This window comes from Lepisosteus platostomus, chromosome 19, assembly GCF_059453375.1.
Source record: "Lepisosteus platostomus isolate fLepPlt1 chromosome 19, fLepPlt1.hap1, whole genome shotgun sequence".
In the NCBI taxonomy this organism is placed as follows: domain Eukaryota; kingdom Metazoa; phylum Chordata; class Actinopteri; order Semionotiformes; family Lepisosteidae; genus Lepisosteus; species Lepisosteus platostomus.
In genome coordinates this window covers 12,605,383-12,627,279 of record NC_142629.1, presented here as the reverse complement: position 1 = coordinate 12,627,279, position 21,897 = coordinate 12,605,383, and the positions used below count along the sequence as shown (strand labels likewise).

The following is a 21,897-nucleotide window of genomic DNA, read 5'->3' as shown; positions in this document are numbered from 1 at the left end:
GAAGCGGCCCTTCCTGCTCAGTAGTCACCATAATGACTGATGTAATGGGATGTACGAGCGAATAAGTACAGGTTATGCAGCAGACATTTGACCGCAGAAAATTTCCAACGGGATCTGCATGCAGAATTAACAAGTAAGTAGTAGTTGTTGGCAAAACGGTCTCAAAGTTGAGAGCAATATTTCTATTGGATTAAGAGATGTGTTCACAAGCCTGCTTGTTTACAATCAAACAGGGCCGCTCCACCTCACTGGTTTTTGTGAAGTTTGTTTGCATCGTTCTGAATCGCAGATTATGGCCCCGCGTATACCTGGACGTTTAGTCTTTTTTTGTCATGTAAATGGGAGGTTTTGCAAGTTAATGTGTAACTTTGCAAGTTAATTTTATTGTGGTTTGAAATGTACTCATCAGTGCCGATTCGTTCTAACTCCGAAATATAAAAATCGCGCTGCAGTTCCCCTTTAATGTGAAGTGTTGTTCTGCTTGAAAGGTGTGTACTGGTGCCTGTTGCATGAAGGATACTAACTGTTCTTTTTTCATCACACAGGTAATATATCAGCTTCAGTCAAAGAAATGTATAGTGTGCCAAAAGCTGGATCGCAGCGTCGTGTTACAGCCTTGTCAACACTATGTGCTTTGTGAGAACTGCGCACCGAGCAAAACAGAATGTCCTTACTGTAAGACAAAAATACTGAAGTGGTGATGTGGAAATCTCCAAGGTACAATTCCTGGATCTAGCCCTTTGAAGAACTAATAATATGCTAACAGTTTAAATACAGCATTTTGTGTTTTTCAGTATTTCTTATAGTGTTTGAATTAATAGTTATATTAGAAATTATTAATGGTGTTTGACTGGTACTTTCTGACTGTTTTTTTCAGGAGACCTGCCAAGATTCTTTCTTTGTCAACAAACTTAAAATTTCAAGACGTATTCATATTTTTCCCTGCAGTTAATTTTTAAATATTTCAATTCGTATTATCCCAACCTCACAGCCCTCTTTAAGGCTCTTAATGTTTGCAGAATTAAGAATGTTTAAGAATTAAGAAAAGTATCAGTCAAACACTATTACTGCTACTAGACATGTGAAGAGACTCATTTCTTGTAAAAGCACTTTGTTGACCTGGGGATTTGTTTAAGGTTACTTTAGAAAATTGCTTTAAGCTGCTTTGTAGGATTTTTTCATTTTTTTTCTAAATATACTATTATATGAAGCTTTTTTGTTTGTGTACTGTGAAACATAATAGAATATTTCATATTCAATTTCTTACTGTTAAATCCTGGTATAGTAAATATATTGTTAAAAATTTCATATTCTAAAAATAGTACTTAATAAATATTAATATTAGTATTGTTGAACTTGCTTAGGATTTTTACATTTTTGAATCAAAACAGAAATTAAGTGCAAACTTTTAATGCTTACAAGCATAACCAGCAGTTATAGTAATATCATAAAGGCACATATGCTAAAGCATTTAGGAAATCAATTGCCATTTTAATTTTTTGTGTTTTTTAATATATGTTTTGATGTTGGAGGAACCAACTTCTAACAGTTACAGTACCATAACCAAACGGTCCTGTGGTAATTTGCAACTGTTTGTTTCATAGAGAATTGGTTTTGTATGACTCCTAGCCTCTTGAAACTGTTATGAACAGACCTGATACTTGGCCACTTGCTCTCTTAAGTGCCTTGCCTCAGAAAATCTCAACATTTGTGAGCAATTCAAGATTGTAGTAAAACAAATGGCTACAGGTGATTAAAAGGCTTGTGCAAATTTTGATTAGAAATATCATTTTGGGAGGGGGGGATGAGTAATGTAGGCTGATCTACAGAGCTCTTTGAAATCCTCCTTTCTAATTCCAGACTGGTCCATGTGAGAATATTGCTAATGTCAGTGCTTGAGGCCTGACAACAAGCTCACAGCTCCTGTCCCCAGTTCTCTGGTCTGATGAGCAATGGTGCTTTTTTCAGTGCTTTTATTTGGTGTAGCTATAGTATCGATTCAAATTGTTGACCATCTTTAATTTTACGTGGTTAGGAGTATGCAATTCAGGAAAAAATATCTTTCCATGTTCATGTCAAAACAACTGGCACTGTTCTTTTTTTGATATGGGGGGAAAAAAGAATTCTGTACTGTCTTTACAGGGGAAATCAATGGTGTTTAATCTGTATTCTGTTCAGTCTGTGTTGTCAAATACGACCGTGTAATGTGCTTAGGTTTAAACTAATTTAAATGACCTACTACTGTGTTCACAAACAAGGTATTTGTGTTCATATTTCTTTATTCTGTATAGCTTGGTCCTTTAATATTTTCAGCAAAGATTATGTTCAGCAGAAAGGAAATAGTTTCACTCACAACCCTGAGAAGTATATTGATGTATAAGAAACAAAATGGCAGACATGTTCATTTGCATGCCAGACAGAATTGCATTGGCCAGCTAATTCTCTGGATAGGGGTCCGTTTCATTGCACAGTAAAAAACATCAGTAAAATACACACAAAAACATAAGTCATACATTAGTGGAGGAATAGTGGTGTTTACAGTGTGTGTGAAATGCAGTAAGTGTTAGATGCATTTCTTAATCTGATTTCACATGTTATTTTAGGAACTTTCCATGCTTTTTCAAATCTGCAAATACAGCAACTTATACACCTGAAATCCTCAGATGTACCAAAAGTAAGACTCGTTGTGAACTATGTTAAAACAGTTTAAACAAAAAGCTTGCACTAGGCCAGCCTTACAGGGTTCAGTATTGCAAGGTGTGGACTAGTGAATGCTTTTAAGCACAGAAAGCCCCCTTCCAATATGGATTGCTAGTTTTTGGGGAAAGACTGTGCTTACAGCCCACAATAGGGTCATATATTCCTTGCATCAGATGAGACCCCTTAATCCCTCTTCTGGGTCTTATATAATTTAAAGTTTCAGTATTAACATCTTCTCCAAATTCTCTCTTCTTGAAGTTTCAGATGTTTCTCAACAGGTGACTTAAATTAACATGACTAATGCATAGTATTTGTTGACTAATACACAGTCATTTTTTAACATACCAAAGTGCTGTCGCCTGTATTTCATTCACAGTGTTGCTCTCAAAACGTGTAAGAAATGTCAAAAAGTAGCAGTATTACAGGGAGCCCTCCTGTTTAATGTTAATGAGGGGGAGGGAGAAAACTATTCTATCTGCCTTTGCTGATGATATTAATGGACTCTTTAGACCACGTTTTGTAGGTTTTTTTGCCAAAGACCTTTCCTGTTCTAGAATTGTTCTTTTTGTAATTTTATTTTAATTTTTAACATTCTAAGCAAGAAAACAGCTAGAAACCAGATTTTTGAGAAATGACCAAACTTTGTTCAAATTTAACTTGTGTATTTATCAGATCCTGTAAAACAGAAATGTAAAATGTAAACTGTATCATTCAATTCAGGACGACGTTTTGTGGTAGATATAAGGAATGCACAAGTTTTTTTTTAAAAAAATAAATCATAACTGTTTGAACTGGCAGTAGTTCATAGTGAAGGAATGTTAGAAAAACGAATGGTATTTGTGTTAATATTCCAAAGTGGCCATATGGATCAGTACTTCATTAAGAATTAGTACAGTTTTTTGTGCTGAACTGTCACTTATTTGTAAGCTTCGTAATCAATATCGCATATGTATGGTTGTGCACTACTATTCTGCTGTCAGGAGGAACTATATATGGAGTGTAAGGTGCTTTCTTTAGTTTTCATTTGCCTGGTTTATTCTCATTATTCAGTTAAAGTTTAACTGGATTATCTAACATCATTTATTTTTAACAGAATTATCACTGTTCAGTTAAAACAATTGAAATTTAGTTTACTTTGTATTTTAAACCCAGAAGTGGCTAGATTATCACATAATGCTTAGCAATTTGTATTTGTTCTAGCCTAAAATAAGACCAATTTGCAGATGCATTTAAAAAAAACCTTCAGCTTCACTTTGTGGGCTCGAACCGCCAACCTTTCGCCTGTCAGTTGCGCTGCAGAGACGTGTGTAGAAACGCCCGGAGAGATGAGGTCCGTCGGGGTTGAGGCAGTGAGTCATGATCGTTACCAGAGGAAGCCTACACAGATGCAGTCTCAGCCTTGCTCGCACAGCCCGAGCCTTCTGTCCTGCTTCCCACAAAACCCGTTGTTTGGCTCAAAGGAACTGACCTTTGCCGGTTTTGGTCGTGTTTAGATTTCACCTTGGTGCAGCAGTTGCATAATAAGAGAAGAGCATTCTCGCCATAGCTGTTGATGAAAGGTAACCAAGCCACAACTCCAGTCTCCAAGGGAAACAGTATTTTCAGTTTTCACTTGAGCCCTTGTGTTTTGTAGCTGAAGTTATGTGTAAACGTCGTTTTCATCCCACCTTCAGTCTGGAACAGGTGTTGCACTGACTTGATCACGAGTGACAGCACACTCTTGCATTCCTTAACTCGCACAGATTACACCAATACAGCCCAAGCAGCCCCACATGAACTAATGTCCTTTATCTTTGAAATATGCTCTTTTGCATATTTGCAAGTGAAGAATACAAAGAAGTAACTGTTCATTCACTACACACCTGGGTTAGAAGGTTCTATTTAAAGAGACAGCAGACCCAAACCTGTTAGAACAAGACACGCAAGTGAATGCTTTTTGGAGCAGTGGTGTTCTTACCCTGTGCTAAATTCAGCAGTGCTATTGGTTTAGCTTGTCAGTACCCCCTATCGGCCCCAGTTTAGTAGCCTCTTTAGTACCAAGGCTGATAAAAGTACACAGTTTTCTTGTAGGTATATCACTTGTGTCAGAGTGGACATCCTAGTAAAGGCTCTGATATAAGCACAGTTGAGCTCTATGATCACGGGTTCAAGCCGTAGTCGCATCACTAGCCGATGGTGACCAGGACCAGCAGAATGAGTGCTAATGATGGGGTGGGCATAGTCTCGGTGACTCAGCGCCCCCCTGTGGCCACTTGGGTGCAGTTGGCTTAGGGCTCTGCTGTCTTTGTCGTGGGGATGACGAGTGACACGAAGGTGGGGCAGCAGAATGTCCTCACTTCCTCACGGGCTTGTAGCAGTGAGCCAAGACGAGTACAACACAATTAGGTGTTTCATATTGGGAATAACAAAATTCATTGGGCATTGTGAGTTTTAATAACGTACCAGCGTTACACTCTTACAGGTCACAAGGTGTTAAGGATTTAAGAAGACCTATAGATTAACAGGTTTCTACCATCCTCCGAACCAGATATAGGTTTATCATTCCACCCTGGACTGCTAATGACTTAATTGGAATCAGCCCCTGAGCGAGGAGCACTCTTTAGGATGGGGTGTCATGGGATCATGGTCTGTCTATTACACCAAGAACAGTTAAAAGCTGTCACTCGTGTACCCATCTGTGTGTGTATAGGACTTGTAAAGGACTTCTTTGGTGCTTTTGGTCACTTATGTTTTTCATTTCTTCCTGTCCTTGATAATCTATGATTCCCAACCCTTTTAGCGTATCTTGTGTATTTATTCAGTATTTTCACACATACACACAGGACCACCGGGTGTTTTAGTTAAAGACAGACAGGTGACTTGAGCTCCTAACATCTGGGTCTTGCATCTCAACTTGCATTCGTAAGGTGCCTTTATGGTTGATCCATTTCAGCTTCCTTATTCTGCCCGTGGTTTTTCGGAGCTTGTCTGCTGTCCAGCTCATGCCCCTTTCTGTGTCCCCTTGCAAGTAGCGGCATGTAGGTCTCGCCCCGCTTGGTAATTGGTTGTGGTTGCAATAAAGGTGCTGGATTTGCAATGGAATTGCAACACTGGCACTGCCCTGCTGAGGTTGTCCTTGTGAAAATGTGCCATCTGTGCCCTCCTTCGTAAGGGCTGCTGTCTCTGCGGCTGCCTTCGTAATGCCTCATTCTCCTCTGCGGGATTCTGTCTGCACCGGCTGGTTGGCCTTGAAGACTGCACTGTGCGTAGCTTGTAGTAGGAATCTGAGACGAAATCTCACTTCTGCCTTCAATGGCCTTCGAAACAAAATGGGATGTTCCCCATCTGAGATGACTGGTGTCCCTAGCACTCAGTGTAGTCTTAAGGGGTACAATAGCACTGAGTCTGGCTATTAAACCTTTAAACCTTCAGATGGCTGAAGGGCTGGTAATTGTTCCGAGGCTATAAGGCAGTAAATGCTAGATCAGGGATCGTCAATCCAGATCATCTCAGCTCCAGAGTCTGCTGTTTTATTTTTTCAGACGATTTCTGAAAAAGCGTAGATAAACCTTTGATCTATGAATTTGCTTAACAGATCTCCGCATCTCCAAAATGTAAAAAAAATAAACTGCTAGTTTTGTGTTGCCGTGTCTAGAGGCATAAATCTCATAGGGATTCAATTTTTCCTTTTGTCCCATTCCTGAGCTCCCACTTGGTTTCAAAACTTGAGCTCATTCCATTCCTGTTTTCCTTGGATTAGGAAACAAAGGCAGTCGAGACAAACTGAGCTAGAAGACTAGATGGAATCCACATATCTGCGGTTTGTGAGAACTGAAATGCCAGAAGAGAGGGAAAAAGGGACTGAGCTGAGCGATGATTGATTAATTGTTCTTTTTATTGTTGGTTTTACAGTATGATCTGTGCCTGCTTTACTCCACTCAGTGCTTTCCCTTAACAAAAACTCAAAATGAGCCGTTTCTGTGAATAAATCGGTTCCAATGCCTCTTTCTTACAATGTCCCTCTCCCTGCCTCTTCATCGGCCTTAAGATTGTTTGCAGGTTTTAGAATTGCACTTAATTAGTTAAGGTATTTTTTATTTTCACATATTTCAAAATTGATAGAATTTCAGTTGATCCATAAAGTAGACCAGACAATTGATACTGAAGAAAAGCTCTTGAAGAGATCAGCTTGTCAGTGAACCGTAATGGAAAGATTTTATTAAGGGTTGGGCGAGGATAATCTTTTGCATTCATATATTTTTTGTATTATTATGCTGGTGAAATTTTGAGGACTTTTATGCAATCATGTATGGAATGCAACATAAAATTGTTTAGATTGAACTGAATATCCAAGAATTTTCAAATAGAAATTGTATCAAAGTGTTAACTGTAAAGAGCAATTTTGTATTTGTTTTTAATTTTTAAAGGGTTCGGAAAAATGTTCTAACTTCACAATTATCGGAACCACTGATCCCTAGAAAAACACATTGTCGCTGAACTTTTTAAAATCATTTTAACCCAATCCTTGAATGTATCATTCACAAATTTGGATAAAAGCCACTTTAAGAGAAGGTGGAATATGTTTGCATTAAGATGTAGCATTAGTTTTGTGAAATGGCTATACTATACAAAATCTCTAAAGTATGAATTAAGAATTTATTGTGAATGCAGTTTTTGAGTTTGCATATTTATCAACCTAACGGTAAAGAGATGGAAAAATGGAAAAAGTTTATTTTCTCAGGGTTTTACAGTAATAACTGTAGAAAAAAGAAAGGTGTTAAGTTCTTACAGACTTTAAGCTGCATTTAATAGGTTTAATTGCTTAGAATCCAACTGGGGTAGAATTTATTGTAGAGATTAAAAACATATTCCTTATTTTGTTATGTATTGATATATAGAATAGCTCATATCCTAACTAGTGTTGAAATATTCCTAGAAATATTACTGTCAGTATATTAATTTTGTGTATGTGTTGTCAACATAAGACCTTAATTGCATATTATGGGAATTTTCATGTTTAATTTATGAAAGTCTTTAATGGTGTAGCTGAGTGTCTAGAAGAGATTGAAGACCCGAATGGCTTTTTTTCTTAAAGAGTAGAAGGTATTATTTATAATGCATAATCATTTACTTGTAGTGTATTGTTTAAAATTGTTAACACTTGTTAAAATTTTTACACTATAGCATTTATGCAATGGTTTACAGAATTCATGGAATTATTTTTATTATCATTATCGGAATTAAAATAATTTTTGATCTTAACCATTGTGGTGTGTCTCTTTTTTTTCACAATCTCACACGTAGCCTGAGGTTTATCCTTAATATATTATTTCATGTCCTAGAATAGATTTAAGTAGAGATTTGGAAAACAGTTCTCATAATAATGAAAATCTCCCATTTTTGTCTAATGAGTACAAAGGTAAAAAACAATAAAATTAAGGAAAATAAACTATATGGTTCACCTCTACTTTTTCCAAATTCAACATTTCAACAATTAGAATATACCTATTTATCTTTATTATATAAATTACTGCTGAAGTGTTATCCACATCATTCCTCTCTGAAAAAACATCAGTTTTAAAAGCTTAATTACGGTTATCACCTTACTTCAATTAAATGAATCCTATTAATAAACATTGTGCATTGTGATACAATTAATTGAGTCCCATTACTGGTAAATAACCATATACTAGAGTTGAATACTCTGTGCACCTTAATTGATTTTGATTGGACTGCTTTGAAAGCAGTAGAAAAGTTTCTTACAATAACTTGACCTATGAAAAAATAAGTTATGAATTTAAAGCAAAGCTTTCCTTCCTTTGAGTGTTAACTCCTCATAAGGATATCTTTAAGGAGATAGTACAGTTTCTCTTTTGTGCAGTAATATCAATTAATGGTGTTTATAATGCCTCTATTAAAAGATCTTTTAGGGATTTTTATAGCTTACATAAGAATATAGGAACACAATTACAACTGAGCCCACCCAGTCTGTTTCTTAAAAGAAGTCAGAACGTCTGCTTTAACAGAGGTAATTTGTGCTATTCTCCCCACATCACCGGTGTGTCCTTCTGCATCGTTCTCTTGTATCATTTGGGTTGAGGGTCATGTCAGCACAGTCTGTGAAACGGAATCCATTTACACTGAAAGCCTGAAGGCATTACTAGACGTTGCATCATTAAGCTGTCATGCACTGCAATCTGTAGTCTGTAGAAGTGGAAAAGCAGCAGGAGGAACATCAGAGAAAATGCTGTCTGTTGCACGTGGGCTCTGTAATTCCCCCTAGTGAAGAAGGAATGGGTGTGAAGCCAAGTATGTGGTGGGTGGGGGCAGAGGAAGTGGGATTATCCCTTGTCTCTGACCCCTCCCTTGCTGCAGTTATAGCCTCTGCTCTGATTGGGCGGATCTAAGGGCTGCCACCATGCCATTGGTTCCCTGGCTGCCACCTCCCTCCTCCCCCCCCTGCAGAACTGCCTATGCACAGCGGCTGTGAGCTGTCAGTGTCTTTGGGTTGGGCTCAGAGGCTGCACCCTGCCATGGACTCCTCAATTTAGACTCTCCAGCGCCTGCTGACTCCCGCAGCCCAGCACACAGCCAAACATGGAGTGAGTATACTTGGGCACCGCTAAGGAGCTAAACAGCTGAGAAAAGTTTGCGTACCAATTTTAATGTTGCGTTCCGTGTTTGTGGTACATAGAAGTTCACATTTTGCTTGATGCATTTCTCTTTTTTTAAAAAAAGGCAGTGATTAATGTATATGCAATGTTTTGAGCTTCTTCTGCACTCTAAAAGTGGAAGAATTTGCTCGCCTTCCTAACTGCATGGTGCTTTGTGTTGTCTGCTTATAGTACAGGCTAAAGACAGACTGAGTATGTAGTGGGGGGGCTGGGGAATGAGCAGGCTGGTGATTGCACAGCACATTGCAATGCAGGTTCAGCACTCTGCCCTTGCCAGATTTTAGCCATTAACAAGCTCTCAGCTGCTTGAAACCAATGAAATAATACGCAAAACAGCTGAGGCTCTTGAAGAACGCTTGGCTACTGTTCCGGCTCATTAATTAGGTTGCTATTTCTCATAGTGATCTTAATTACCCCCCATTCCCCTATCCTCTGCAGGCTTCAAGATGGAACCGCTGCTTGTTCGGTAACACAGCCCCTGCCAGAGAAAAGACCCCTGCAAGCCCTGGAGACGACCGCCCTGAGTGCTGGGGATGGATTGGAGCGAGTTGCTGCAGCTGGGGAGCCTGTATCCCGAACTTGCTTCACTGACCGCTGAGCCTGACCTGCCCGTGTGTGCCGAGCTGAAGGAGGAGAGGCAACTGGGAGGAAGGGGCGGCTTCGTGCTCTGTTCTGACACCCAAAGTAGGTCCCTTGTCTTTACAGTTTATGCAAAGGCTGAGCACCATGCAGGTCGCTGTAGCAGCAAGGGCAGAGACAGTCATTTCACTTATTTCATTGCACCACCTGGTCCTTGCCCATCTCTTTCTAGTAATATCTTTGCTGTTTCAGCTGTTCCTTGAGCGCTGAAGGGTTTAGGATTTCTGTTTAGTTCCGCATTTACTTAATTAAACCAGCTAAAGCTTAAAATCTTTTTTAAAAAACATTATCCGATCAGTTGGGTGTTTTTTTTTAACACTTTTTATACCCACGACAACACCTACAAGCGTGTCTCCTCTGACGCAGCCACCAGGGACGATCACTCGTCCTTTGATGTGCCGCGAGCTCCACAGCGCCATGCAGGATAGTTAGCGCTGATTGGAGGAGAAGTGAGACTTGCGCTCGCATCAGTGCAAGCTCATTGGCAGCTGTAAGATTCCAGGTGTCACTCGTGCGGCAGAAAGCTGAGGTCCCGGTCTGTCTTAAGTTCATTAACCACACTGATTGCAACTTGAGAGTCGGGACTCAAGACCATTCTAACGGATAGTCTCACCCCCACAAACACGACTAGAAAAGAGTCGAGTGTGCAGGTTTGTACCTGCCCTCTATTCCTTAATCGCAATAGGAACAATCCTTGGATCAAACCCTCGTGTAGCTCCCTGTGTCATGTCTTTGCCCTCCATGTTTGCTTCCATGCACATTAGTAGTGGTACTGCCTCGGAAGGGCAGGCAGGGAGGCAAAGCAAAGCTCATCCATCACTTTTAGATTGCCTTTAGTCTCTATGTGTAAAACAGATATACAGTTGCAAGAAAACGTTTGTGAACCCTTTGGCATTACCTGGATTTCTGCATCAATTACTCATAAAAATGGGGTCTGATCTTCAAATAAGTCACAATAATAGATAAACACAATCTACTTAAACTAATAACACACAAACAATTGTACCTCTTCTTGTCAGTTGTCGTGGAAACTTTTACGGTTAGAATAAAGGAGCCACAGGAAGTATTCTCGATTACTTAGTAAGGTCTTTATTCATATTGCAATATGGGAAAAAACCATCACCCATTTGTACAGAGAAGTGAAAGCTGATTCAAAAGCAAGCTGGGAGAGCCCTTGTTTTATATCTTTTTTTTAAGCTGATGCAACACTTCAAGGACAGGCAAAACAGTAATTTTCCATTCCTTATAGGTTTTTGCTTTAAGCAAAGAAGAGCAGTTATTCAAATAGTTTCTCATACTCCCTTCTTCAAGCAGCAGAGATAAACATTATTAAAACATCCTGTGCCCTTGACGAGTTGGGTGCTATCGCACTTTGTTCTGAGTATCCAGCTGCTTCTGCAGCACAGCTCTGTCCGTAAACAACATTTTTAGGATAAAACACTTTTTCTCAGTAACTTTCCATTACACAGTACTGAACACATCGTTTAAACAGTCACAGTCCAGGCTGGAAAAAGTATGTGAACCCTTGTATTTAGTAACTGGTAGAACCTCCTTTAGCATCAGTAACCTCCACCAAATGTTTCCTGTAGCTGTTGATGAGACTTGCACAACGGTTAGGAGGAATTTTAGACCAGTCCTCCTTACAAAACTGTTTTAGTTCATTGACATTTCAGGGATTCCTAGGAATTCTGGGATTCCTTGCGTGAACAGCTCTCTTCAGGTCGTGCCACAGCATCTCAATTGGGTTGAAGTCTGGACTCTGACTTGGCCATTCCAGAACACGAATCTTCTTCTGTTTAAGCCATTCTGTTGTTGATTTACTCCTTTGCTTCGGGTCATTGTCTTGTTACATCACTCAACCTTTTTCAAGCTTCAGGTGACAGACTGCTACCTTGACATTCTCCTGTAAAATTTCTTGATACAATTTTGAATCCATTGTTCCCTCTAATTCTCCCAGAAGCATTATGGAACATCCAGGTGGTCGCTTGCAAACTTGAGACGTGCAGCAATGTTGTTTTTGGAGAGCAGTGGTTTCCTCTGTGGTGTCCTTCCATTAACACCATTCGTGTTCAGTGTTTTTCTTATAGTGGGCACATGAACGGAGACTTTGGCAAGTTCAAGAGATTCCTGCAGGTCCTTTGCTGTTACCCTAGGGTTCTTTTTCACCTCCTTCAGCATTGCACGCTGCACTCTTGCCCTGATCTTTGCAGGACGGCCACTCCTAGGGAGAGTAGCAACAGCTTACTGTGGATTGATGAACACCCAGGCCTTTATAAATGCTTTTGTAACCTTTGCCAGCTTTATGCATCTCTACAGTTCTTCTGATATTTCTTTTGATCAGGGCATGGTTCACATGAACAGCTCTTTCTTGAGAAGAGCAGACTCTGTCAGTAACCAACCTTTGTGTGTCTTTTTTTATAGTGCAGGGCACCTCCAGCCCACAACACCAATCTCATCTCATTGATTGAAACGCCTAACTCCAATTAGCTTTTGGAGACGTCACTAGCTAGAAGTTCACATACTTTTTCCAGCCTGGACTGTGACTGTTTAAACAATGTGTTCAGTATTGACAAGAAGAAGTGCAATTGCTTGTGTGTTATTAGTTTAAGCAGATTTTGTGTCTGTTATTGTGACTTACTGTAAGATCAGACCACATTTGTATGAGTAATTAATGCAGAAGTCCAGGTAATTCCAAAGGGCTCACAAACTTTTTCTTGCAACTGTATTTGACAATGAGGAAAGTGTTTGTGATATGTTCAGAATTAATTGTTTGGAAGCATTGTTAAAAGAAAGATCTCCTCTTTTGTTTTTGAATAAGACTCTTGACAAACCACATAAGGACTTTTCTCTTTTGCAGGCATTTCCGAGATGGAATGGATGGGAGAGAAGATGGATGTACATCTCTTGGACAGTCTGATCGAGGATGCCCCAGTGACCTCGAAAGATCTGCTACACATGGTTGAGAAGACTTTGAAATTCCAGGCTGATGTCACATCCACTACACAGAGTTCAGCTGCAACTCATGTTCAGCCTAAAGGAGGAGGGCGGCTCCAGGGCCCATCGGTCTCAAGCGATCAAGTGGCGCCCTGTACACCTCCTCTATCCCCACACTTTGCCACACAGCCTGCCACGGTGGCCTCTTCCCATGCCAGCTGGTTCTCTGCAGGCCAGCCGACAGAAGTTCTGGAACTTCCCTATGAATCCGTGTTGCTGCTGGATGGTTTAGTTGCTCCCTCTGGCAGTGAGGATAATGGGATGGATTCGGAGTGCGATGATGCTAAATTGGTGACCATCCCTGGAGCTGTGCCTTGGCAAGAGCTCCCGGAGCCTCCCGCCAACATCCCACTCTGCATCATGAGCCAAAACGGCTCGCTGGTGGAGAAGGCCGCGGTGCCCTCCTCTTCCTCCCCAGGCTCCAAGTGCACTGTCAACCGAAAGCACAGGAAGAAGGAGCAGAACAAAAACGCAGCCACGAGGTACCGGGAGAAGAAGAGAGCACAGAGGGCGGCACTGGAAGTCGAGCTGCTCCAGCTGGAGGACACAAACAGAGAGCTGAAGGAGAAGGTGGCCTCACTGGCCACAGAGATCCAGTGCCTGGAAGCACTGTTAGAGGAGGTACAGAGTGCTGGAGAGGAGGAGAAGAATGTGGTGTTTTCCAAACCACAGCAGACCAAGAGCTGAGCCATAGCTGAAGGTCACAGCAGATCAATGAAATGTGTTATCTTGGTCGAACGTGGTTATTGCATGGCTCCTCGGAATAACCGAGTATTAATATTCTAGTACTTCCCGCGGGACTTTTAAATGTCCCTCTCCAATGCAAGCTTTCAAATCATGTGACAAAGGACTCCGTCATGTGCTTTTACAGGATGCCTGTGGACCTTGTGCTGTTGAAAAGTATTTTGGTCAGTAACCAGCTCTATTCCAATTACATGTGTAATAGGCACTACATGTATTACATGTGTAACGTTTCCAACCTACCTTTCTCACTAGTGTTGGCTCCAATACACATTTGAAGCTGTTTGTCTTGCTGTCTCATGGGTATTACCAATTGGTGCAACATACTTAGTAACAAGTCACATGTACTTGAAGCTCTCCAAAATAACTGAAAAAATGTATACAGAACTAGAATGTTTGCTAGTGAGTTCAGATCTTCAAAAAATCACCTCAGTGCAGTTGTAGCGCTCTTACACAAATGTTTTATTGCTGTATTACTGTGGAAGCCAGTCCTCTAGTGTGATAATCTGTTGCTTGTGTTGCAGAATCAGGGGAGCAGCCTGTAACATTAGTATTCTCTTGATCTTTATCCTGGGACATCAGTTGCTTTCTCAGTGTACGTACTGTATAGATACCAATTTCCACTTGGAAAAAAAAGAAAAAGTCATGTTGTCTCATTTGACAAAGCAGTGTTCTCAAAATTCAAGAATTGTCTCAGTTGTTTAAAATAAAGGGATCATTTTATACTGTAAATTGAGTTAAAACTTACACTGGTTTCCCCTTTAAAGGGGAACTGCAGTCACAATTTCTCAAACTGGTTATTAAATGTCTGTAACAAAATAAATTCATTGATGTAACAGAAATAAAAATGCCAAATTTCAAATTAAGCACAAGATCATGAAAGCACTGTAAGTCATCATGTTGTCACAAACTCGCATTCAAGTTCCTGCGAATTGTGACATGATTTGGCCCTTCCTGCTCACTAGTCACTGTGATGACTACTGTAATGCGATGTACGAGCGAATGAGTACAGGCTGTGCAGCAGATGTGTTCCAGCGTGATCTATATGCGGAGTTAATACGTAGTATTTTTCTGCAAAACAGTCTTGAAATCGAGAGCAATGTTTTTATTGGATTAAAAGAGATATATTCACAAGCCTGCTTGCTTACAGTGTAATAGGGCCGAAATGGGTCACTGGAGGTTTTGTTGCCTTATTCTGAATCACAAAACATGGCGCTGCGTATACCTGGAAATTTCTTCTATTTTGCGATGTGAACTGGGGGTTTTACAAAGTTACTGTGTAAATTTTACTTTAATTGTGGTTTGAAATGCACTCATCAATGCTGATTCTTTCTAACCCCGAAATATGAAAAAAGTATTGCAGTTCCCCATTACATTTAATGTGGTTTCTTAATTTTAATAGTTTCAACCAGGGAAATTGGTGAGAACTTTCCTTTTATCCATTTATTAACAAAAATATACAGCGCTTAAATAAACAACTCAAAGATTTTATACAAATAAGAAGGTATAACTGAATGTGAACTCAAGGGGGTGGGGTTGGTTTGGATTTCCAGTTCTGTTCTCCAGACTGTGCTCCTGGGGGCCACAGCCCGTTTCACGCCTGGCAGTAATTCTCCCAAAAGCTGCCTTCAAGGACACAGCTGTCAACTGGTCTCTCAGACTCATTTACCCTTGTTGTGAACAAACATCCTGATTGACACCAGTTTCTCAACCTTTGAGCAATAATTACGAAGGCAAAACCAATCCTGAGGGACCCCACGTCTCTCGTTTTGCCCCTCTCTCACTTCCTGTGTCCCCATTTTCCTTTGGCGTGTGACTCGAGGTGTGCTCAGAGGAGATCGCCAAGCTGCCCGGTGTCGCCACGGAGATGCTCCTCTCTGGGAGTCGCAGAGCGGGGCGTGGCCTGAGGGCCGTCAGAGTGCTCTGAGGAAGGACAGAGACAAAAAACTGACCAACAACAGAGGACACAACCACGAGTGGGGAAAATCTGGCCGGACTCTGAGAAGGATCAGCTCCTTTTCTGTCATTTAACAAGTGACAGAAAAGGAGCTGATCCCTATGACACAGAGCGGAGAGCTTTACCTGGCTGCTTGCTGTAAGTGATCCCATTCTGGGACAGCAGGGCCTGCAGTCTCTGTAGCTCCGCTCTCTGTTTGTAGAAATCCTACACAGGAAACAGATAGCTGGCCTTAGTCTGCAGTGAAGGCAACCAGGCACCTCTGCTAACTTCACTTGGTATTTTCAAAAATACAAAGGCACCAAACTCTAGCCCTTGATGTTTCGCTAGTTTCCTAGGTCCCTAGCCCCAAGACTGAAACTGTGCATCACAGACTTAAAGATGCCACATGTACACTAGGCAGCCTGATAGTATGCAAATTCATTGCTACTCTACTGAAATGGCACAAGTGCTGTGGAACTGTTCTGTCACATTATTTAGGGATGCAGGACAGCAGGAAACCTAGACATGCAAAAGGCATGATTGTGGGGTGTTAATGAGGGCTAATGCCAGCTCATGGGCTAGGAAATGTCTGGGTAACAGCTGAGCTGCTGTGGAACCACAAAGTGTGGACTCACTGTGCTGTAGCAGAGCCTACCCAGCACACAGGGCCTGGCCTGAATACCACTGGCAGTGATGAGAAGCAGTCCCATCGGGCTAGGGGTTTAGATGGCTATCATACACGTGTGCACTTATTTTCCCTAATCTAAACGCTTCATTGTTTCTTTATCTGTGTGCATAGTGTTTCTTGAAAACATAATTAAGAATAGGACCTGTACCAGTCCATTATTATACTGGGGTCACAAGAGTAACATGGCACTGTAACACTGTAGGAGGTGGAGGGTGATTCCACACTTCACTAAGTGCAATGCACATTCACATACTGCACTTATTTGACAATCACTGTACACCTGAAGAAGGCTCCACAGCCAAAACATTGTGTCTCTTTTCTTTACCTTTCAGCATGGTATAAACCTTTACCTGTTCCTTTGCGGCCTGTGTATGCTGACACAGCTACCTACTTGAACTTATTTGACAATGGCCTCTTTCCATTGTTAGTGCAACACTTGTTCTTTCTGCTAAACTGATTTTTCTGAAGGATGGAGTGTGAATGCTTATTTGCACAACTCCAGATACTTCCACACATATTCTTAGTCTGAAACTCGTAGAGATCAGAGATTCCCAGCCTCAATGCCGCAGAGAACCTGCTATGTGTCTGCCTGTAAGTGGTCGACACCCAACTGACCACTAGATTCTAGACACTGAGTCTTGTTAATGGTGGAGATGGAGTGTGACAGTACTGACGCATCCAACCTGACAAAAAACAGGGATTTTATGTTTGATCAGAACATCCAATGCACAGCACAGCAGTGACCCAAGCTGCACACGCATATTAAAACTAAAAAAATGGGAAAGTGAACAATCTGCAGAACAAATACAAAAGCATATTTCTTAAAAAGGTAAGTTACGTACAGGGGATGATTGGAGACACTTTTATGGGGGAAGGAATTTGAGCTGAAAGTCTGTTTTCTTTCCCCTGGAATCACAAACCTCACTGCATTGCTCCAGAGAGTCGAACGTTTTGGAGGGATGGTCGCCAACTTCCTTCTTCTCCTTGGGCTTTGCAGTTTTGAAATATCCAGCCTCTTCAAAGATCGCCTTCAGCTGCTTGTTGTATCCCTTTGGACAGGAACAAAAGCACCACAGAGTATGACACAGGAGTCACCCGGTTGACTCTATAAACTCTTCAGAAAGGGACTTGATGAATGTAAGAGAATCCAGACTTTGTTTTCTATCACAATCATCCATCCATTTTTTAACTGCTTTATCCAATTTAGGGGCACAGAGCAGCCAGACACACACACCAGGGCTAATTTACCTAGAAGCCAATAAACCTACCAGTACTGTATGTGTTCCGACTGTGGGAGGAAACCAGAGCACGCTGAGGAAACTCACATGCACACAGGGAGAACATACAGTGATCCGCACAGTTATCCCCAGGAATTGAACCCAGAGCCCACGTGCTATGAGCCAGCATTGCCAATTACTGCGGCATGAGTAGTAGAAAGGAGGAGGAAGCTTTTATTCAATGCGACTTACACCTGAACCCATTTATACAGATGGGTATCTCATTGGTGCAATCTGAGTGAAATATCTCGCTCAAGAGTGTAACAGCAGACTTCATCTGGGATCTGAACCCCCAGCCTTCCAGCTTTGAGCCCTAACCAGTCCTCCATACAGCTGCTTCCTGTATTTTACAGGGCAGGTAAGTTTTATCTTCAAAAGATAATGAAGTACACCGTGTCTGAATGTAAAATGCCTGGATGATTTGGTCAGGGTAAAATATTTGTTTCTGTGCACCTACCTGGAGTGCTGTGTGTAAGTGACTTTGAATGAAAATGGGAATTAGGGGATGACATTAGCCACTGTGACAGATGACACAGCAGTGAATTCTCCCCACCTGCTCGGTGATCAGCTGGTCGTATCGGGCTTGCTCAACCTCGTCCCATTCTCTCTGCAGCTCTTCGGGAAGGGTCGGGTAAACTGCAAAAAACAGATAATCCCGCGGTTATCCAGCTCTCTTCCATCTTTTGCGCCAATTAAACAGCTTTAATTGAAGTTGAAAAAGGCGTCTGCTTGCTGTACGAACATCGAACAAAGAAGCCTACCCGAGTGTGTGCTACATGGAGAATCATACAAAACCGGGTTGGGACATGCAGACTTATTCAGATTAAAGGGATTATTTGAACACTTTAATACCCTTTTGACAATGCCCCCGAAAATGTTCACAATGAGTTATTCTGCAAGCTTTTCTTTTCAAAAGCAGGCCACCTGCTCCCTTACCCAGGAGAGAGTGCGGGTGGCAGACCAGAGGGGTCTCAAACGTCAAGGCGTAGACGCAGGTAGTGGGCTCCGACACTTGGGCCAGCCTACTGCTGTTCCCACAGGAGAGCAGGACCTGCAGGATGAGAAAGGAAAAGACACGGACGAGCTGAGCGGTTGTGTGAAACTGGAACCTGTAAGGCAGGCAAATAAAAACATTTGGCAGCTCTGTTTCCTTCCACAATCCCAGCCCACATTGGGATTCTGTACAAAAATCTCGAAATATTTTCTGGACTTCAGGGTGCCAATCACTGAATAATGTAAACTGCAGCAGGCAGTGTGGTCATAAACAGAGTTCAGTTCATAGCAGACTTTATACTCATTTATATTTGTAATACCTAAGGTTTTAAGATGACTGGCAAATCTTTTTTTTCTGGTTACCTTTGTGTGTTAATAAAAAACATAAGTAAAAAAAAAACAGAGGTCAGATCTGAGTAAATGCTATGGGTTGGGAAGGTCAGAGGTCTTTCTGGGCCTGAAGAGCATTGAGTTGTGGGTGACCAGAATCAACTGCTCAAACGTGCCTCCTCTCAGTGCCTCATCCTGTCAGTGCAGTGTGGCTGCGGCCTGCCAACATGCCTCCTGCGACGCCAAGACCCGAAACGCTGTGTGAGCTCCTACCTTTGTTTGCCTGTTTTTGTTCCCACAGGAGTCTCCTTCCCTCATCCACATGGCGACGAAGGTGTTGTTCGCAATCTCCCACTCGTGCCAGATCCTGTTGGTGTTAGAAACACAGAGACACCAGAGCTCTGCTGAAGGAGGAAGCCAGACACCCCTCTCCCAGGGGTGCTCAGGGGAGCGAGAGAGGGAACTCACCCCAGGATCCCACTGTAGGCGTTCCACCGGAAGGACTGCTCGTGCTGGGTGATGTTGTGAAACGGGCAGAACTCGTACTTGTACCTGTCAGGACACACAACCTGTTTGTTTATCGCAGGAACGCAAGGTGCACAGGTACACTTCCTGCAGTGGCCCTCCAGCTTCTGTGAACCCGTTTAAGGGTAATTTCCACAGTTTCTTGAAAACCAAATTGAAATCATGCATAGGAAGCATAAACCATCATTAAGTTGGGCTCTAAAAATGTGTTTTATGCCTTACCACTGGTGGCCAAAATATTAGCACCTCACTTATCAAAGGAGTACATTCTTGCAGTGGTGGACAATGTGGAGCAGCTCTGAGGAACACGACAGGCAGACCTCCATTACCTTCCTAGGCTCAGGGCTCTGTCCTGCCGTTCCTTATAACTGGTGAAACAAGCAGTTCAACCCTACAGCCCAGTACGTTTGTACATACCTCAGCCATGCAACATTTCAAAACCTTGCGGATACACATTATAGCCTGTTCAAGCTGTTTGCCCTGGTCAGGCCAGTTGTTTTGGCTATATTTCGGCAAAACATTTTAATCCTCATTCACACATGGGCACATGTCGGTGTTCGTGTTTGTGCCCGTCTGATGGAATACTTACATCGACTCTATGAAGCTGAAACACTTCCCCGCCAGTCTGTGGAGATGAGCTGGCCCTTTAAGAAAACAGCACAGCACAGCATTAAAACGCCAAGTTCTTCGTTTGGCTGAGCCCGACTGATGAATTTCCCAGCCTCTTTGTGGAGCAGAGGTGCTCATTCATGCAGAGTGGGAAGGCCAAATCGTGATTTTCATGCACCCCTGCAGATTGTGGAAAAATGAGGATGGTGGAGGAGACATCTTTGATGTAATCAATAGAGGAGATGCCAATCCACATGGAAGCGCCAACGAAGATTGTCCAAGTGCAGTTTGCTTTAAAAACTGCATGGTTTCCAATTCAAACGCAGGATGTTGACCCTTATTAATTTTTGTTCTTTGCTGCTTGACACTCCCATGTAATTATTGCAAATTTTCTTTTGAAACTGTGAAACATTTTCAGTTTTCATTTGTGACTCCTTAAATTATATTGATACAGTGCAATCGTCAAATAAATATTTCAAGCTAGTGCCTTAGTCAGGCATTGCACACCTTTGTCCACTCCTCAGGAAGCACACATACCCTGAGTGTGCACCACAGTGAGTTATTTTGTTTTTAAAGCCGTACAGAAATATAGACAAGGTAGGACAGCCTATGGCTTCTTTTCTGCTGGTACTCGTATCCTGGCAAGAGTGCCAGGACTGCAGTGATGCCACTAAGGAGCAATAATTTATGCCAGGCTGCTGGAGTGAATGGGGGCCCTCTGCTAATATCAAACACAAGGCCTTGGAATACTAACCATCGTGTCAGCAGGTTATGCACATCTCTATCTCTAAGCAGAAAGAACTGGCCAAAATACATACACTGAATAAGCAACAGAACAAGATAAAGAAAATCTTTACCAGCAGGGCTCAGCAACAACACTCTTACCTGAAACACCAGATGGAGGCACCCTGGGCTGCAGTCTGTTGGCTTGTGCCAGCATAGGATTGTTCAGCCTTTAATATAAAAAACACACGCTGAGCCAGGTACAGATTAGTAAAATTGAATTAAAAATTTGGGGCTTTGTTATTCTGTTTACAGTTTCATGTTTCTACGGAGTTTAAACTGATCAGTATCTTTGCGCAGCAGACAGCAGCTGCATGTTAAGTTGTATTAGCAGTAGGCTTTATCTTATTTTTCTATTTTGGCTTTTCATTTTGTACTTCAATTATTTACTATTATTTTGTTCGCCTCACTACTGCACATTTTGCAAATATGGAAAAGATGTTTTGTGCACGAAATGCAAACTACAAGCTAATTATACAGAAGCTGATGGCTTTAGATGCTCATACTGTACTTACCCAAACGTATTTGGTTCTTCTACAATCTTCATCTTTCCAGCTGACGATAACGGTACTAGAACGTGCAGAATAAAAAAAAACTGATTAACCCGCGACTTGCAAAATTACTGTAAGTTTCTACGTAATGGCATAAAACGAGTCACTGCAGTTATAACTGAGATAATTGGGATAAAAAAAAACTTACTTTGTAAACTAACCCACGTCAGAGAGAACAAGCTCAAATAAAGGTGCCCTGCAGGAAAAATGCTCACGCTCAACACTACCGTGTTATACATTTTAAAAGGACTTTTAAAAGGTTTTTGAAACAAATTTCGGGCGCTTGGTGCAGAGACACCAGGAAGTGGCACTGCGAATCACACGTGACGGTCTGACAGGCAGGAAGCCGACGATGAAAATAAATTTTGTGTTTCAAGTGTAAACGTCACGAGCAAAAACACTTTTTAGAACTGTTAAAGGAACAACCGTATTGTACTGAAACGAGAGAGAATAAATGCATTTGAAAAAATATATA

General features: G+C 41.6%; 3 protein-coding genes across 4 annotated transcripts in view; 2 read left to right on the top strand and 1 right to left on the bottom strand.

Moving 5' to 3' along the window:
* unkl (unk like zinc finger) overlaps nt 1-7,941 on the top strand; it is a 46,541-nt gene extending 38,600 nt beyond the window's left edge. For both annotated transcript variants that reach the window (XM_088612673.1, XM_088612674.1), the window contains one exon: nt 546-7,941. In XM_088612673.1, the coding sequence (XP_088468799.1) occupies nt 546-701 (156 nt within the window). In that variant the 3' untranslated portion in view covers nt 702-7,941. The remainder of the gene's footprint in view (nt 1-545) is intronic.
* Nucleotides 7,942-9,123: 1,182 nt separating this feature from the next.
* On the top strand, nt 9,124-14,012 carry LOC148645110 (cyclic AMP-dependent transcription factor ATF-4-like). Its single transcript, XM_088612679.1, has 3 exons — nt 9,124-9,281; nt 9,792-10,037; nt 12,850-14,012. The coding sequence occupies exons 2-3, from the start codon at nt 9,887-9,889 to the stop codon at nt 13,671-13,673; spliced, it is 975 nt and encodes a 324-aa protein (XP_088468805.1). The 5' UTR covers nt 9,124-9,281; nt 9,792-9,886; the 3' UTR covers nt 13,674-14,012.
* A 1,143-nt stretch (nt 14,013-15,155) lies between these two features.
* On the bottom strand, nt 15,156-21,763 carry gnptg (N-acetylglucosamine-1-phosphate transferase subunit gamma). The gene is made up of 11 exons (XM_088612680.1): nt 21,571-21,763; nt 21,387-21,441; nt 20,974-21,041; nt 20,069-20,123; nt 19,423-19,506; nt 19,228-19,321; nt 18,568-18,682; nt 18,185-18,267; nt 17,275-17,403; nt 15,810-15,891; nt 15,156-15,650 (listed from the first exon to the last, which is right to left on the bottom strand). The coding sequence occupies exons 1-11, from the start codon at nt 21,659-21,661 to the stop codon at nt 15,556-15,558; spliced, it is 951 nt and encodes a 316-aa protein (XP_088468806.1). The 5' UTR covers nt 21,662-21,763; the 3' UTR covers nt 15,156-15,555.
* Between the last annotated feature and the right edge of the window lie 134 nt (nt 21,764-21,897).

Bases quoted from the DNA above. Each gene is read 5' to 3' on its own strand.
- LOC148645110 (XM_088612679.1), top strand. From the start codon at position 9,887: ATGGATTGGAGCGAGTTGCTGCAGCTGGGGAGCCTGTATCCCGAACTT. The intron at 10,038-12,849 runs GTAGGTCCCTTG...TCTCTTTTGCAG, and splicing joins GCTCTGTTCTGACACCCAAA to GCATTTCCGAGATGGAATGG.
- gnptg (XM_088612680.1), bottom strand. From the start codon at position 21,661: ATGTATAACACGGTAGTGTTGAGCGTGAGCATTTTTCCTGCAGGGCAC. The intron at 21,042-21,386 runs GTAAGTACAGTA...TTTATATTAAAG, and splicing joins GAAGAACCAAATACGTTTGG to GCTGAACAATCCTATGCTGG. The intron at 18,683-19,227 runs GTAGGAGCTCAC...CTCATCCTGCAG, and splicing joins ACAAAAACAGGCAAACAAAG to GTCCTGCTCTCCTGTGGGAA.